The following is an 18,802-nucleotide window of genomic DNA, read 5'->3' as shown; positions in this document are numbered from 1 at the left end:
ATAGTAATGATGTGTAATGTTTAACTGTGTATTAGAGCACATGTAGTATTATGTATAAATGTTTAATGGATGTGTGTTAGTGTGTAATAATGAGGTTAATCGGATGGGTGTAGATCGCGGATCAGCAGGCAGCCATGTTTGGTGAGTGCTGCTTTGATGCTGGTGATGTGAAGATTACCATGGGAACAGGAACCTTTATGGACATCAACACGGGGAACAAACCACACACATCTCTCTCAGGTACACACACACACACGGTCAACAAGGTTTTAGCCACCTCAGTGTAATCTAGTATATACAGTTGTTTGTGTGTGTGTGTGTGTGTGTGTTTAGGCCTGTATCCCGTGGTGGGCTGGAAGATCGGCTCTGACGTTGTGTATCTTGCTGAAGGAAACGCTGCAGATACAGGAACCTCCATCAGATGGGCTCAGGAGATCGGTGAGCATCGGAACCCGTTTCAGGAGTGTGTGTTAAACCATGGCATCACTACAGAGGGGTCTGTTACTAAACCAAGACACACAACTGTAACTTTTCACGGAGACCAAATTTAATATATAAATTTACAAATTCCCCTAATAGTGATCTGATTTGCTTTATGACGCTCAAATTATGCACGAGGTTCTTCCACAGTACACTGTGTGCTTAGAGACGTAACAATACAGCTTTTTCTTTTCTAAGAACGATACTGAAATATTGATTTATCAGCCGATATCAGTGTCCATCATCAGTGCTGAAAATGACTTGGCTTGAAGTGTGTGTGTGTGTGTGTGTGTGTATTTAAAACTGAATCATTTACAAAACTACAGGAAGCAACACATCACTGTGGACACAGTAGATGATTTGAGATGCAGCCATGATGTCATTAATATTGTGTGTGTGTGTTTTGCAGAATTGTTTACAGATGTAAAGGAAACCTCAGCCATGGCCAGCAGTGTGAGTGACTCAGATGGAGTGTATTTCGTTCCTTCGTTCAGCGGCCTGCAGGTGCGTAACGCTGCTCCTCTGTGTTTGCGCCGTCTGTATTTATTTATATAAATGTATTAAATGCTTTTCATTTTCTTTCCTGCTTGCGATTGATTTTCAGGCTTTTTATTGTAAGTCACGTCTCTGTGATATTCATTTTATATTTTATTATTTACACGATAAATAGTCATACATTTGTGTACTGGTTTTCCCTTTTATACATTGGCACAGTGTGATTGTTATTGATTTTGTGTGTGTGTGTGTGTGTGTGTGTGTGTGTTGGTTCCTCAGGCACCATTAAATGACCCTAAAGCGTGTGCAGCATTCATGGGTCTGAAACGATCCACCACAAAGAGTCACCTGGTCCGCGCCATTTTAGAGTCCGTTGCTTTCCGGTGAGTGTGTGCGTGCGCGTGTGTGTGTGTGTGTGTTTTGCCTCAGTTTTGCACTATACACATTCTTGTTTTATTCATTGCCTAATTGTTTGGTTTCTCATCTGTCTCGTCTATCTGCCCTTCCTTACGTCTCTCTCTCTCTCTCTCTCTCTCCCCATCTATCTATCTGTCTGTGTACCTGTCTCTTTCTGTGTCTGTTGACCTGTCTGTGTTTTTAATATTTGTTTACTTGTCTGTCTCTACACTGTAAACCTGGATAAGTTGATTGTACTTAAACCATTTGTATCAAGTGATTGCCTCAAATGGTTTAAGTAATTGACAGGAGGGAAAATTAATTTGTTCAAGTATAGTCAACTTAAATGTACAATAGGGTTAAAATTTAACATTTTAAGTTATATACACTTAAATGGTTTAAGTAATCAGCAATAGAAAAAAAAATGTGGAGTCTACTTAAAAGTACAATAATCAAAACTTTAATATTGTAAGTCAAATACACTTAATCTTATTTTTTTTAAATAAAACTCATTCTTTATATATATATATATATATATATATATATATATATATATATATATATATATATATATATATATATATAAATAAAAATACATACACACACACACGGGCAAAAAAGTATTTAGTCAGTCACCAATTGTGGAAGTTCTCCCACTTAAAAAGATGAGAGAGGCCTGTAATTTTCATCATAGGTACACTTCAACTATGAGAGACAGAATGAGGAAAAAAAAATCCAGAAAATCACATTGTCTGATTTTTAAAGAATTTATTTGCAAATTATGGTGGAAAATAAGTATTTGGTCAATAACAAAAAAGTTCATCTCAATACTTTGTTATATACCCTTTGTTGGCAATGACAGAGGTCAAACGTTTTCTGTAAGTCTTCACAAGGTTTTCACACACTGTTGCTGGTATTTTGGCCCATTCCTCCATGCAGATCTCCTCTAGAGCAGTGATGTTTTGGGGCTGTCGCTGGGCAACACGGACTTTCAACTCCCTCCAAAGATTTTCTATGGGGTTGAGATCTGGAGACTGGCTAGGCCACTCCAGGACCTTGAAATGCTTCTTACGAAGCCACTCCTTCGTTGCCCGGGCGGTGTGTTTGGGATCATTGTCATGTTGAAAGACCCAGCCACGTTTCATCTTCAATGCCCTTGCTGATGGAAGGAGGCTTTCACTCAAAATCTCACGATACATCGCCCCATTCATTCTTTCCTTTACACGGATCAGTCGTCCTGGTCCCTTTGCAGAAAAACAGCCCCAAAGCATGATGTTTCCACCCCCATGCTTCACAGTAGGTATGGTGTTCTTTGGATGCAACTCAGCATTCTTTCTCCTCCAAACACGACAAGTTGAGTTTTTACCAAAAAGTTCTATTTTGGTTTCATCTGACCATATGACATTCTCCCAATCCTCTTCTGGATAATCCAAATGCTCTCTAGCAAACTTCAGACGGGCCTGGACATGTACTGGCTTAAGCAGGGGGACACGTCTGGCACTGCAGGATTTGAGTCCCTGGCGGCGTAGTGTGTTACTGATGGTAGCCTTTGTTACTTTGGTCCCAGCTCTCTGCAGGTCATTCACTAGGTCCCCCCGTGTGGTTCTGGGATTTTTGCTCACCGTTCTTGTGATCATTTTGACTCCACAGGGTGAGATCTTGTGTGGAGCCCCAGATCGAGGGAGATTATCAGTGGTCTTGTATGTCTTCCATTTTCTAATAATTGCTCCCACAGTTGATTTCTTCACACCAAGCTGCTTACCTATTGCAGATTCAGTCTTCCCAGCCTGGTGCAGGTCTACAATTTTGTTTCTGGTGTCCTTTGACAGCTCTTTGGTCTTGGCCATAGTGGAGTTTGGAGTGTGACTGTTTGAGGTTGTGGACAGGTGTCTTTTATACTGATAACGAGTTCAAACAGGTGCCATTAATACAGGTAACGAGTGGAGGACAGAGGAGCCTCTTAAAGAAGAAGTTACAGGTCTGTGAGAGCCAGAAATCTTGCTTGTTTGTAGGTGACCAAATACTCATTTTACCGAGGAATTTACCAATTAATTCATTAAAAATCCTACAATGTGATTTCCTGGATTCTTTCCCCCCATTCTGTCTCTCATAGTTGAAGTGTACCTATGATGAAAATTACAGGCCTCTCTCATCTTTTTAAGTGGGAGAACTTGCAAATTGGTGACTGACTAAATACTTTTTTGCCCCACTGTGTGTGTGTGTGTGTGTGTATATACATATATATAAATAAAATTTGGGATAAAAAAATTCCAATTAAATTCTTCTTTTGTCAATGACCACACAATGCAGTACATTTTATTTATTTTATTGAAACACACAACAAAGCAACAAATATGTATTAACAGTGATGCTCTGTGTGAAATACCAGATGCAAATCCAAAATAACAGTAAGACCTTGTTTTCATAAAATTACCAAAATGGGTTTTTGCCAGCAGTTACAACAGTATATTCTTACTTTTTGCTGCAGATATTACCTTACTACAGTACCTTTCTATGATGCAGCAAATAGAACATGTGTATTGAATTATGAAACAGTTTCCTTCCAAATACAATCACAGCACAGTTTTTTAATTGTTTGCTCTGTGAACAATTTTCAAGTTTGAAAAAAAAACCCCACTGACCATATAGCAGCGCATACTGCAAGTGCAAAAGGGAAAAACTGTGTGCTTCGTGTGCCACACAACAAAGCAGGCATTAAGAACAGCAGCATTAAGAACAACTATGCAGTGATGACCAGAGTTTGTGAATAAAAACTGCAACTTTCTAAAATGTGTCCTCTGTAGAATAATTTCAGTAGAACAAACAATACTAGATTCATCTAGTACAAGAAGAATCACATACAAAATGAGCAACTGCAAGAATATTTGCTCCAGTCAGTGCAATATAGTTGTGCAACAATTAAAAGGTAAAAGTGTTTTTCAAGCACTTCGGGTACTGCAGGTGGAGTGCGTAGGTAAAGCCGAACAAGAGGCACATTGCTTGAGGTGGGTTGGTGAGTGCCTCCATTACAAGGCTGGCCTCTAGGATGATCCCCACTCTTGAGGGGTTTAGTTGTGGCGATGCTGGGCTTGCAGCTCTGTTGTCGTCCTCATAGCAGAGGATTCCCACTGGAATGTCCACAGTGTCTCCCTCATTAAGATTCTACATAGTGCAAGAAACGAGACAAAACGAGGATATTCAGGTTAACAGCAAATTGTCTACAATCAGCTGCATAGCCTTCTTTTAATATTGTGATTTTTTATAATTCACTGTGGTTTTATTTTAGGAAATGTTGTGTAAACAAGCTGTTCGAGCCATTTTGTGTTTATTCATGTATAGGTGTCTGTTGTGGTGTAGATCCTATGTTGTGACAGTAGGTGTATTGGACAATGCGATATGTGAATGGTATAAACAGAGAAAGGGTTAATTACTCTTCCGGTGTGCTGCTGACCGGGGAGAAGCACACTGTTTTTTGACCAGAGTTTTAGTGGCCTAATTTGTAGGGATGAGCGAGTACAGCTGTATCTGTTAACCATATGAATTATCTGTATCCGTATCCATACTCAGAGTGGGCGGTGCCTAACCCGGAAGTGGGCAGGATTTAACCAGGAAGTGGGTCTGGTTGTCTTGAAACGGGCAGGGCTTTAACCAGTATGTTATTTTAAGCATGCAATTGATATGGGTTGATCAGAAATTGTTATACAATCCTGATTCCAAAAAAGTTGGCACAAAGTACAAATTGTAAATAAAAACGGAATGCAATGATGTGGAAGTTTCAAAATTCCATATTTTATTCAGAATAGAACATAGATGGCATATCAAATGTTTAAACTGAGAAAATGTATCATTTAAAGAGAAAAATTAGGTGATTTTAAATTTCATGACAACAACACATCTCAAAAAAGTTGGGACAAGGCCATGTTTCCCACTGTGAGACATCCCCTTTTCTCTTTACAACAGTCTGTAAACGTCTGGGGACTGAGGAGACAAGTTGCTCAAGTTTAGGGATAGGAATGTTAACCCATTCTTGTCTAATGTAGGATTCTAGTTGCTCAACTGTCTTAGGTCTTTTTTGTCGTATCTTCCGTTTTATGATGCGCCAAATGTTTTCTATGGGTGAAAGATCTGGACTGCAGGCTGGCCAGTTCAGTACCCGGACCCTTCTTCTACGCAGCCATGATGCTGTAATTGATGCAGTATGTGGTTTGGCATTGTCATGTTGGAAAATGCAAGGTCTTCCCTGAAAGAGACGTCGTCTGGATGGGAGCATATGTTGCTCTAGAACCTGGATATACCTTTCAGCATTGATGGTGTCTTTCCAGATGTGTAAGCTGCCCATGCCACACGCACTAATGCAACCCCATACCATCTGGGCCCTGTACTACGAAGCGGGTTTTCTGGCTTACCAGGGTAACTTCGAGAGTAACTTGATCATGTGCAGCGTAACTTCCCGATTAACCCATACTACGAAAGTTGGCTATGTTCAAACCGAGGTATGCTGCCATGGCAACTTGCGCTGCATCTCAAACCTGTTCGTCTCAGGTTATGTTCTTGGTTAACCCGAGGTTTCCGATTAACCACACCCTTTTTAAACACCACCTCTCCACCGACATTTCCTCTAGAGACAATGCCAGTGTACCTGGATGACCCGTGCGATATCGGAGCGCAGATTAGAGATGGGCTTTATGGCTCTTTGATGGGATCCGCATCTTTGTGATCCGTTCTTTGAAAAGAGCCGTTCAAAAGACTGGCTCATTTGGCTCTTTTTAAATATTTATTCAGTTTTAAGAAGACAGCGTCTAAAGAAGCCAGATCCCTCTGCTTAGACAGTGACATCAATATTTCTGGACATACCTTTTATATAAAGCAACCTAGACTTACATTATTGTAACCCCTAAACGCTCATAAATAACCATTAAAAAACAATGAGGGCTTCAATGAATGTCCATGCAGAACGGCTTTTCTGTAAAAAAAAAAAAGAACCCACTCAAGAACATAGTTACCAAGAACGCAAGAATATTTTATAGAAAAACACTTGTTTTACAAAAATATTTAAGTCTGAGATACAAAATAGATACAACTACAATAAATATAACACAAGAACTAGTTATCACACAAGAACATTTTAATAGAAAAAAAACTTTCTATATTAAAAATATTGAAATTGTAACAAAAATAGATACAACTAAGCAGTCAGATAAATAGATAGTTATAACAAGAACACAATATTATTTTAATAGGAAAAAAACAAACTATTAATGCAAAAAATATATTATTATTAGAAAAATAGATACAACTAGACAAACAGATAAATAAATAAATAAAATACACAAATAGAACAAACAAAATGATGATAGAATAAATTAAATGAACGTCCGTGCAAAGTAGTTTCCCCACAATATTATCATTAATAACACACAACATTATAAACTATATACAAAACAATTTGAACTATTAGGCAAACAGATAAAACTTGAATAAATAAAAGGCAAATGAATGCTTGCTTGCACGCGCACACACACCATTATGAATGATGTTTTTATATTTCATTTTCACCTGTTGCCAGGTGCGTTTGGCTGCTGTTGCCTCTGAAATGTTCACAGGACCGACACCAACTTAGTCAAAGGGACTGAACAGTCAGTCATCCTAATTCATGTGACTCTGTGCACAGATCAGCTTAAGTAGGCGACTCCATGAATTTCCCATACCAAATTTTATTCAGGATTTTTCGGACATTAAACAAGCTATATATGACTGGGGCCACGTCGAAGGACCATTTTCTGTGACTTGTGATTGATCATGAAGCTTCTCTCATCCTATACTTCTGTTCTGGAACATGTAGAAGGGAGAATGTACTTGCGCATTTACCCGATCGGCAATTCATTGCCAACATGCTTGCCGCTCCTTATTGGCAGCCGCTGTGTTAGATTTTGCTCTTAATGTTGTTTTGAACTCCTCGTAGCTTTGCATTATGACAGCGCATTCTTCCTCCGTGAAGTACGGCGACCGTGCCGTTGTGAACAGTGGGGATTTGCGCTGATAACCTCCCCTTTCACGTGAACGCGCATTAACCCTGATTAGGTTAAACCAGGTTCAACAAATCAACTTCATAACTGGCGTCGTAGTACCGTTTAACCCCAAACAAGATAACCAGGTTTTGTCAACCCCGGTTTAGCGGGGGAACCCTGGGTTACTGCTGGGTAGGTTAACCTCCGTTCGTAGTACAGGGCCCAGAGATGCAGGCTTCTGAACTGAGCGCTGATAACAACTCGGGTCGTCCTTCTCCTCTTTAGTCCGAATGACACGGCGTCCCTGATTTCCATAAAGAACTTCAAATTTTGATTCGTCTGACCACAGAACAGTTTTCCACTTTGCCACAGTCCATTTTAAATGAGCCTTGGCCCAGAGAAGACGTCTGCGCTTCTGGATCGTGTTTAGATACGGTTTCTTCTTTGAACTATAGAGTTTTAGCTGGCAACGGCGGATGGCACGGTGAATTGTGTTCACAGATAATGTTCTCTGGAAATATTCCTGAGCCCATTTTGTGATTTCCAATACAGAAGCATGCCTGTATGTGATGCAGTGCCGTCTAAGGGCCCGAAGATCACGGGCACCCGGTATGGTTTTCCGGCCTTGACCCTTACGCACAGAGATTCTTCCAGATTCTCTGAATCTTTTGATGATATTATGCACTGTAGATGATGATATGTTCAAACTCTTTGCAATTTTACACTGTCGAACTCCTTTCTGATATTGCTCCACTATTTGTCGGCGCAGAATTAGGGGGATTGGTGATCCTCTTCCCATCTTTACTTCTGAGAGCCGCTGCCACTCCAAGATGCTCTTTTTATACCCAGTCATGTTAATGACCTATTGCCAATTGACCTAATGAGTTGCAGTTTGGTCCTCCAGCTGTTCCTTTTTTGTACCTTTAACTTTTCCAGCCTCTTATTGCCCCTGTCCCAACTTTGAGATGTGTTGCTGTCATGAAATTTCAAATGAGCCAATATTTGGCATGAAATTTCAAAATGTCTCACTTTCGACATTTGATATGTTGTCTATGTTCTATTGTGAATACAATATCAGTTTGAGATTTTGTAAATTATTGCATTCCATTTTTATTTACAATTTGTACTTTGTCCCAACTTTTTTGGAATCAGGGTTGTATTTATTGCTGATTAGAAAACTATTTACAGGACCACATCAGCATTGAGCTTCAGATCAATGGTTTTGATCACGATAGCAAACGAACTATTTACAGAACAAGTTTTGCAACAATGAATACAACACATGCGGTTGCAATTATGAAATGAAATGTAATGAACAAGAGTTTTCATACTCAACATAATTTTCTTTTTTTAACTTTTTTTTATGATCAGTGTTTTTTTTTTTTTAAATTTCCACACCAGGTGAGGGAGGGGGGGACTGTGTTCTGTGGATCATAGTCCGATGCTGTTTTTCAGATCTGCATTGACTTTAATGAAGACCAGTTGTTCCACATGCCTAGGGTCTAAGTTTGCACGCTGTGGACTGACCACATTTCCAGCTGTGCTAAAAACACGCTCAGACTGGACACTTGTAGGTGGACAACTGAGAAGCTGCAGTGCAAAGCCTGTAAGATTGGGCCAGCACTGAAGCTTGCCTGACCAGTATTTCACTGGGTCATCGGTAAGGCTGATGTCCCCATCTGCCAGGTAGGCCTCCACATCACCTGATGGTAAATGTGTCCTCATTGGAATAGCCGATTTCTTTTTCTGCAGGAAAGACAAGACTGAAGTGCTGCTGGTGGCAGGTGTCTCTTCTGTGTTTCTTGCAGGTGTAGCCACAGGGTCACAGAGCTCCATCCTGAGGAGTAATGTCCTCTTCAGTGCCTCCACATCAACATTGTTTGGAAAACAGCTGGCCTTATATCTGGGGTCAAGGAGAGTGGCAAGCAGAAATGTGGAGTTTGCAAAAAATTGGTTCGAAACGCCATTCTAGTTCTTTGCTCAGATTGGCTGCCAGTCTCCTTGCTGCTGTGCCTGACTTTTCCCTGGACTCAGCCGCAACATCTTGGCCCAGCCCCACTGCGGCATCCTGATCATCATCACCAGCCATGAACTGATCAGATTCATCCTCCGATTCCTCACCAGCTGCAAGACCTCCCACGTGCAGTGACCTGATGATGGAGCACAGGCCATGCAGGAGGGGGATGACCTCAGAGATGGAGGCGCTGTGTTTTGAGAGCGCCCGTGTGACCTTCTCAAAAGGACTAAGAACAGTGAGCATGTCTGATGCTAACCTCCACTCATTTGGATAGATGATTGTTGGAGCTCTACCCATGTTAGACTCCTGTCATAATCTGCACAGCCCTGTGCTGCTGCACCAGCTGCTGGAGCATGTAGAACGTATAGTTCCACCTTGTTTTTATATCTGTTATGAGCGTGTGCTGGGGGAGGTTCAACTGTGTTTGCAGCTCATGTAGTCTGTTGCTGGCTTTGCTTGAGTGATGAACATGGCCAGATATGATCCTGGCTTTGGAGAGAAGGGATGTCACAACCCTGTCCTTCTCCAGTGCTTTGATCACCACCAAGTGAAGCGTATGGGACATGCAACGGATGTGCCCATATTCAGTCAAAGCTTTCACCATGTTGGCTGCATTATCTGAAACAACAAACCGTATTGACAGACTGACCAACAGACTCTTCCCACTCTCTCATCTTTTCCTTAAGGCAGCACAGAATGTTGTTTGATGTGTGCTCAATGTCAACATTTAGCAGCCCTACTTTCCTCTGTACTGAAGCTTCCCCTACACGTTCACAGCAGTGCCCAGTAAGACCGAGATATGCATGTGTGTTGTGATTGCTGGTCCAGAGATCTGTAGTGAGGTTGATGACACCCTCCTTCAGCTGTCTTAAGTGACTGGACCAACTCCCCTCTCATTGCCTCATACAGCTCAGGCACTACAGTTCGACTGAAATAGTGCCTCGATGGGATCTTATACTTGGGCTCTAAAAAGCCAACAAGTGTCTTGAAGCCTCTCCTCTCCACCACAGAGAAAGGTTCAAGATCAGTGCAGATCATTTTACCAATCATCTCTGTAATTTGTTTTGACCGGGGATGGTTTGCTGAGAATGGCTGCTTTGCTGCAAATGCAGTGAGTATTGGTGAAGAGGAAGATGAATGTGAGCCCTTAGCAGCACCCAGCTGAACACCAGTGACCCGAGAAGGAAGAGGAGGAGGTGGCCGATACAGTGGCTTTCTAATGTGATGGGCATATAGCAGATGGTTATGTAGAGATGTTGTGTTGTAATGTTTTTTGCATCTTTACCTCTGCTTAGCTTGGACTTGCAAAGCTTGCAAATGGCTTTGGAGGGCTCGTTTTCAGAAACAGTGAAAGAGTCCCATACTGTAGAAGTCCTCTTGGTCTTTGGTGGAGGAGGACCTCTATCACCAGATGCAATATTGGTCTCAGTCAGGGAAAGGTGGGTGCTATTGTCACTGATTTGACCCTCACTGTCCTGCAAGGTTAAGCAAACTCTGACTGGTGGGTCAGTGTCAGCTGAAGTACTCTCTATATCACTCATTATTCTGTATCACTGATCATGGTGTGTGTGTAGCTTAATTTGTAATATTATTTATACCACTACTACCTAGAAAGTGTCAGACACTCAGTGCGTGAAGTAAAATAAAACTGGTTAGAGCCAACTGACGGCTTAAAAAAAAAACTCTGACGACTGGCAGAGAGAGAGAGTGTGTAGCTTAATTTGTAATACTTCTACCACTACTACCTTTTTATTTTTACATGAATTACAGCAAGAAGGTATCAGACACTCAATGTGTGAAGTCAAAAAAACTGTTTTTAACCGACGGTTAAAAAAAGAAAAAAAATCTCCGACAGGCAGAGACGCAACGTGAGTCGCTTTCTACCAAGCACCACGTCTGAACGAACCCACGTTTACCAGAACTCTACTGGTTATAAGGAAGTACAAACTGAAATAAAAACAAACTTGAAGCTGAAGAAACCCGAAACGTTAACGAAAAAGAGCCGCAAACCTGAGTGACTGAGGGAGAGACGGAGCGCTGTTCTCTGTGTGAGTGAGCAGAGCGGTGTGTGTAGGGGAGGGGCGCTGTGACGCTGTGTGAGGATTTTCATTCAGTCCGAGCACAGATATTGACTCGTATTACTCGTATAATACTCGTACTCGGCAAAAGTGCTTTATCCGTACCGGATACTTGTTTCAGCTGAGTATCCGGCTCAACTCTACTAATTTGAGCCTTTTTGTTTATTTTGCATACAAGTTATTGGGATAAGTGCGTGTAGATCAAATAAAGGCAATATTGGAAATACATTGGAGATGTTTGGATTCATTCAATGGAGCCGCCACAAACTAAATGTCGACTGGAAGTTCCGGCAGCAGCCCCTCAGTGGTTTAGGGTTTTTGTTTTTGTAGAAATCAAGTCACTATACAAACCCTGCATTTTTGCATAATTTGCAGTATAAAATGCAGGAATTAATTTCCTCTTGCTAACAGGGAAGGCACATTATCAAGTTAAAATCAACTTAAGTTCAATGAAACATCTTCATAAATGCTAAGTATCATAACCCATCATCCCAAATAAACAAAACATGACAAAAAACTGACTCAAACACGAATCAAAAAACGTCACTCACCGAACTGCTCTTAAAGAACATGGACGCATCATCCCCAAGAATGACTGGAAGTCCTCTCAGGACGAGGCATCTAATGGCTGTTGGCTCAGTGCTTTTGCAAAGACGTATAACACACTTGCAGTGGTATGCAAAAGTTTGGGCACCCCTGGTCAAAATTGCTGTTACTGTGAACAGTTAAGCAAGTTGAAGATGAAATAATCTCAAAAAGGCATAAAGTTAAAGACGACTCATTCCCTTAATATTTTAAGCAAAAACTATTTTTTTATTTTCATCTTTTACATTTCCAAAATGACAAAAAAGGAAAAGGGCCTGAAGCAAAAGTTTGGGCACCCTGCATGGTTAGTACCTAGTAACGCCCCCTTTGGCAAGTATCACAGCTTATCAGCACTTTTTGTAGCCAGCTAATAATCTTTCAGTTCTTACCTGGGGGATTTTCACACATTCGTCCTCACAAAAGGCTTCCAGTTCTACAAGTTTCCTGGGCTGTCTTGCACGCACTGCTCTTTTGAGATCTATCCACAGATTTTCAATGATGTTTAGGTCAGGGGACTGTGAGGGCCCGGGCAAAACCTTCAGCTTGTGCCTCTTGAGGTATTCCATTGAAGATTTTGAGGTGTGTTTTGGATCATCGTCTTATTGTTGGACCCGTCCTCTTTTTAACTTCAACTTTTTACAGATGGTGTGATGATTGCTTCCAGAATTTGCTGGTATTTATTCGAATCCATGCTTCCCTCGACCAATGAAATGTGCCCTGTACCACTGGCTGCAACACAACCCCAAAGCATGATCGATCCACACCCATGCTTCAGAGTTGGAGAGGTGTTCTTTTACTGGAATTTGGCACCCTTTTTTCTCCAAACATACCTTTGCACATTGTGGCCAAAAAGTTCTATTTTTTTTTTTTTAAAGATTCCTTTTGGGCTTTTTCCACCTTTATTGGATAGGACAGCGCAGAGACAGGAAATGAGCAGGAGAGAGACGGGGAGGGATCGGGAAATGACCTCGGGTTGGAATCGAACCCAGGTCCTCGGCCCCATGGCATGGCGCCCCATCCACCCGAGCCACGACGCCCCCAAAAAGTTCTATTTTGATTTCATCAGTCCACAGGACTTGTTTCCAAAATGCATCAGGCTTATTTAGATGTTCATTTGCAAACTTCAGACGCTGAATTTTGTGGCTCAGACGCAAGAAAGGTTTTCTTCTGATGACTGTCCCATGAAGGTCATATTTGTTCAGGTGTTGCTGCATAGTAGAACAGTGCACCACCACTCCAGGGTCTGCTAAATCTTTCTGAAGGTCTTTTGCAGTCAAACAGGGGTTTTTATTTGCCTTTCTAACAATCCAACGAGCAGTTCTTTCAGAAAGTTTTCTTCATCTTCCAGACCTCACCTTGATCTCCACTGTTTCTGTTAACTGCCATTTCTTAATAACATTACGATCTGAGGAAACAGCTACCTGAAGACACTTTGCTACGTTCTTGTAGCCTTCTCCTGCTTTGTGAGCATCAATTATTTTATTATTCAGAATGCGAGGGAGTTGCTTAGAGGAGCCCATGGCTGTTGATTTTAGGGACAAGTTTGAGGAGTCAGAGAATTTATACAGCTTTGAAATCTGCATCATCTGACCTTTCCTAACGAAGAATTTGAACAAGCCACAGCTCAATAAGCTAATTAAGGTCTGGAACCTTGGGAAAAGTTACCTGAGAACTCAAATGTATTGGGGTGCCCAAACTTTCGCATGGTGTTCCTTTTCTTTTTTCACTCTCCAATTGTACAAAACAAAAATAATACACAAATCTTGCAGAAAACGCTGAAAAGAAATGTCATCTTTACCTTTATGCCTTTTGGTGACCAGTTCATCTTCTGCTCACTTAACTATTCACAGTAACAGACATTTTCAGTAAGGGTGCCCAAACTTTTGCCTGCCACTGTAAATGTAGAACAAAGAAATGTATATATCATGTATGTTTATTTGTCCATATAGAGAAATACCACAAGGGAAGGTGAGAGAATTATTTTTTTGTAATACAGATAAACTAACCATCAATATCATTACAAGAAAAAACAGAAATATCAACCCACCATTGTCTGTTGTAGCAGGTCCGCTAACGGCTTGCCTATCCAACCTGTCTTCCTCTTGAAGACTTCCATCAAGCTTGGACACACACCATCAAGAACACCAAAGAATTCTTCAAGATTTCTACCAACAACCCTGTTGAACTCCAAGTAAACCTGAAAAATATGAAACAAGCTCAATTTTGATATTCAGGCAGTTACTTATCACACTAAACAACCTCTCTGAACATGTTGTCCATGATGATGTATGTAACACAAATAAGAACAAAAATAGTAGGGCAATAAATGAGGCTAATGTTAAAAGTGGGCATTTACTTTTTCAAAACTACATTGAAATAATTTGAATTCTACACTCCTGTTGCAAAACTGTATTGTAGAGAGCTACTCTAAAAACACAATGCTGCAATTATCAAATGCTCACTATTCACCTAAGTCAACCTCAAATTTAAAAGTTTCAAACTAGAAACGTTCCAGCAGTTTCTAATTGGTCGTACTTGAATAGAGAAAACAACTTGGCTTGTTCACACAGAAAATGGTATCCTCTTTACTGCAGGCGAGGGTCAAAAACTTGTGAAAAACAGAAAAATGCAGGCAGAAAACGTACTGTCCAAGGAGCATGCAAAGACCTTAAACTGCTCTGTGAAAATGAGAAAATGCTGCAATTTTCTCTGTATCCTCCAACGGACAAGCACAGACTTGTTTTGAGCCAATCGCGACAGGGTGGCACTGTCTCGTCTCGTCTTCACCCACTTATCCGGGGCCGGGTCACGGAGGCAGCAGTCTGAGCATGGAAACCCAAACTTCCCTTTCCCCAGACACCTCGGCCAGCTCCTCGGGAAGAACACCGAGGTGTTCCCAGGCCAGCCGAGAGACATAGTCCCTCCAGCGTGTCCTGGGTCTTCCCTGGGGCCTCCTCCCGGGGGGACATGCCTGGAACACCTCCCCAGGGAGGCGTCCAGGAGGCATCCGAAAAAGATGCCCGAGCCACCTCAGCTGATTCCTCTCGATGTGGAGGAGCAGCGGCTCTACTCCGAGCTCCTCCCGAGTGACTGTGCTTCTCACCCTATCTCTAAGGGAGCGCCCAGCCACCCTGCGAAGGAAACTCATTTCGGCCGCTTGTATCCGCGATCTTGTTCTTTCAGTCATTACCCAAAGCTCATGACCATAGGTGAGAGTTGGAACGTAGATCGACCGGTAAATCGAGAGCTTCGCCTTTTGGCTCAGCTCCTTCACCACGACGGACCGGTAACGCGACCGCATCACTGCGGAGGCTGCACCGATCCGCCTGTCGATCTCACGCTCCATCCTTCCCTCACTCGTGAACAAGATCCCGAGATACTTAAACTCCTCCACCTGAGGCAGGACTTCACCAACCTGGAGAGGGCAAGCCATCCTTTTCCGGTCGAGAACCATGGCCTTGGACTTGGAGGTGCTGATTCTCATCCCAGCCACTTCACACTCGACTGCAAACCGCCCCAGTGCATGCTGAAGGTCCTGGTTTGAAGAAGCCAACAGGACATCATCATCCGCAAAAAGCAGAGATGAAATCCTGTGGTTCCCAAACAGGATTCCTTCCGGCCCCTGGCTGCACCTAGAAATTCTGTCCATAAAAATTATGACAGGGCAGCCCTGCCGGAGTCCAACATGCACTGGGAACAGGTCTGACTTACTGCCGGCAATGCGAACCAGACTCCTGCTCCGTTCGTACAGGGACCGGACAGCCTTTAGCAAAGAGCCCCGAACCCCATACTCCTGAAGCTTGGGGCGGCACTGTGGCCTGAGGTAAAACTTGAAAGTTTAAAGGTCCTAGGCAACGGTTGGAGGTGAAATATAGAATATCAACTTTATTGTCTAGAAGAACAACCCAAAAAGCGAATTAAATCTTCCTGGTGTTTAATCTGCACTCTAAAATTGAATAAAATGCTTAAAATATTCTGTTTTGCCCAATTTCCGAACATTTGTTTACATCTCACTTATGCGCACTTTCACCGCCAGGGGCCTGTCGTCGTGACGTCATTCAAGCCAAACAGACCGGGAGCAGCTCCGTGTTCACCTGCGAACCAAGCACACGTGTACGGACTTTGGTCGTGAGAGGTTGTGTAAAATGTCTGAAAGTGAGAGCGATTTTGAAGTAGGAACTCTCCAAATTGAATATCGAGAGGTGAAACCGTATGTGTGACCCTATGGCCGTTGCAAAGCAATCGGTGAATGTGGCTCACTGGTTTGACCGCGCGGCCTCGGAATCGGACAGCGACTCGGCCGACTCTGATCACACACAATCCCTATAATAGAACGTGGATTCGTTTATATTGTTAATATAATTAATTGCTAATATTAATACAAGCATTATACTATTTATAGCCAACTCTAAACAAGGAAATATCCCTTTTGTCTCATTTACACAGTGATTGTACAGGATCCCTCAGGAGTCTTTACTTGAAAAATTGCAAGCAAAGGTAAAAACGTTTACCTCCAATCTTCTGCTCCTTTTTGCTTGAGCATTGCCGGTCCGTTTCTTCTTTGACTGCTTGCTTTTGTGCTTGAATTTTGTTGGAACAGCGTCAGGTTTGAGCTTCTCTGTCCAACACTGACACCTAAACTCTCCAACAGATGGGGATTCTTCAAAAATGAACCTCCTCGAAGTGATCGGAGTGCAGGGCGGCGTATTTATCCAGCTGCCAACCCTCTCGCTTCACATGCGCAATCCACTCTCTCTCCTCCTCCTCTCCTCTTTTGGAAACCAGTAAAAACTTCTTCCTGAACCGGTCCCATTGTTACAGTTCACTGCACAACAATGAGGCATGTTGTTGTTTTTTTTTTTTTGAAATTCCCGAACGCACGTCTGTAATCAAGCCGAACAGCAATGAAAACACACGGAAGTGGACTCAACTCAAGCGGTTTGTTTGGCTTAAATGACGTCATGCACCGAGTGGTCATAGAAATGGCCAAACAGAAATTCACCACGATCCGTGCTAACTTATTTTAATTATTACTTATTAACAATACTTCTTGGGACCAGAAGAAAATTAAAGAGGGTTTTTTAACATATAAAGTTTCAAATGTGCATAAAATTAAAACCGTTGCCTATGAGCTTTAAGTTTGTTGAACTTACAAAAATGAGTACACCCAATGACTGTCTCCTACACTCTTCATACTGTATACTCGTACTGTTTAAGTAATGCAACAAAACTCATTTTTTAAAGTGGTATTTACTCAAACTGTTTGCATAGAAAGAACTTTCAGGTTAACAGTCTAGAACTGTTTGTGCATTAATCTGTCTGTCTTTGTCTTTCTAATAGCTCTGTCTGTCTGTCTGTCTGTCTGTCTGTCTTATTGACTACTTGTCTATCTACATGCATGTCTGTCTGCCTGTATGTTTGCCTATCTGTTTGCCTACCTGTCTGTCTGCCTGCCTGTGTCTATTTGTCCGTTTCCCATTCTGTCTCTTATTAACTACTTGTCTGTCTTTTTGTGTGTCTACTTGTGTCTGTCTGTCTGTCTGTCTTCTCAATCAGTTCTCTCCCTGTGTGTGTGTGTGTGTGTGTGTGTGTGTGTGTGTGTGTGTGAGAGTGAGTCTCAGCAAGACTGAAATTCAGACTCTATTCAGTAATAACACATTTATTACACAACACTTCTGTATGTGTTGCCCTTCAGGAATAAGCAGCTGTTTGATGTGATGAGTCGGGAAACTCGAATCCCCATCACTAAAATCAGGTACTGAGTTGACGCTAACACTCACCCCGCCCGTGTTTATTACGTCACGCTGAGGATTCCTCACACTAAATACAATAAATACAGAAATAAACATATTTCCCTGCACACTGTAATGTACGTGTAATAACCCTGCGTTTGTTGTGTTCACAGGGCAGACGGCGGGGTGTCCATGAACGACTTCATCATGCAGCTAAGCGCAGACCTCCTGGGTTGTAAAATTTCACGGCCCACGCATTTTGACATGTCGTGTCTCGGGGCGGCGTTCATGGCCGGGTTAGGAGTCAGTGAGTGGAGAAAATGCTTTCCCATAAAATATAGTGATTTACCATCATACTGTTACTCTATACATTATTATAATATATATTTCACCTGGAGATCACGAGCAGGCAGGAGGAGTCACAAACGGTTCACTCCCCGATTAAACCACACATTAAAGCTAAATATAGACACACATCCTGTGTGAAGTTGAGTGGGATACAAGAGAAAAGTGTCTCCTCCCCCCAAATTCTCACACTTTAATTACATCATTAATTTAAAAAAATCATTTTATATTAGCTTAAATTACAGTTAAGGAAAACTTCACCCTAAAATTTTAAGGATTAAAAAGATGACAATGTTTTTCACTTCTGGTCATGTTCAAAAAGGGAAGAAAAAAAATCACTCTTCAAAATGTGAAAGGCTTTTTTTTTTTTAATATATCTATTTTTAGGCATTAAACATGTCTTTGATGTATAACTTTTAATGTTGAGGTCCAAAATTTAGTACTTGTCTAAAATATAAAATTATTATTTAAAAAATTATCATGTTTTATATCGAATTATAATGTATATATCCATAAGATTATTAAAATTAAATATTTTTATGGTTTCAATTTATTTATAAAACCTTGAACCCTTTTTAATCTTTGTATCTGAATGAACTGATGATTAATTACTTTATTACATAATTAATTCTTTTCTGCAGCACTTTTACAAAGCAATGTCGATAT

The 18,802-nt window shown here is 41.5% G+C and overlaps 1 protein-coding gene across 5 annotated transcripts in view; it reads left to right on the top strand.

Moving 5' to 3' along the window:
• Positions 1-18,802, top strand: part of gk5 (glycerol kinase 5) — a 38,138-nt gene that overhangs the window by 13,215 nt on the left and 6,121 nt on the right. For 3 of the 5 annotated variants that reach the window (XM_060906558.1, XM_060906555.1, XM_060906557.1), the window contains 7 exons: positions 114-240; positions 334-438; positions 890-984; positions 1,255-1,358; positions 16,506-16,556; positions 17,755-17,814; positions 17,965-18,098. In XM_060906558.1, coding sequence (XP_060762541.1) covers positions 114-240; positions 334-438; positions 890-984; positions 1,255-1,358; positions 16,506-16,556; positions 17,755-17,814; positions 17,965-18,098 — 676 coding nt within the window. Of the gene's footprint in view, positions 1-113; positions 241-333; positions 439-889; positions 985-1,254; positions 1,359-8,834; positions 9,066-16,505; positions 16,557-17,754; positions 17,815-17,964; positions 18,099-18,802 lie in introns of those variants that run through there. The other 2 variants (XR_009651353.1, XM_060906556.1) reach the window with 2 other exon arrangements.

The sequence above is a fragment of the Neoarius graeffei genome, chromosome 23 (genome assembly GCF_027579695.1).
Source record: "Neoarius graeffei isolate fNeoGra1 chromosome 23, fNeoGra1.pri, whole genome shotgun sequence".
In the NCBI taxonomy this organism is placed as follows: Eukaryota; Metazoa; Chordata; class Actinopteri; order Siluriformes; family Ariidae; genus Neoarius; species Neoarius graeffei.
The sequence above is the reverse complement of the archived record's forward strand: the minus strand, read 5'-3'. Positions and strand labels throughout refer to the sequence as shown.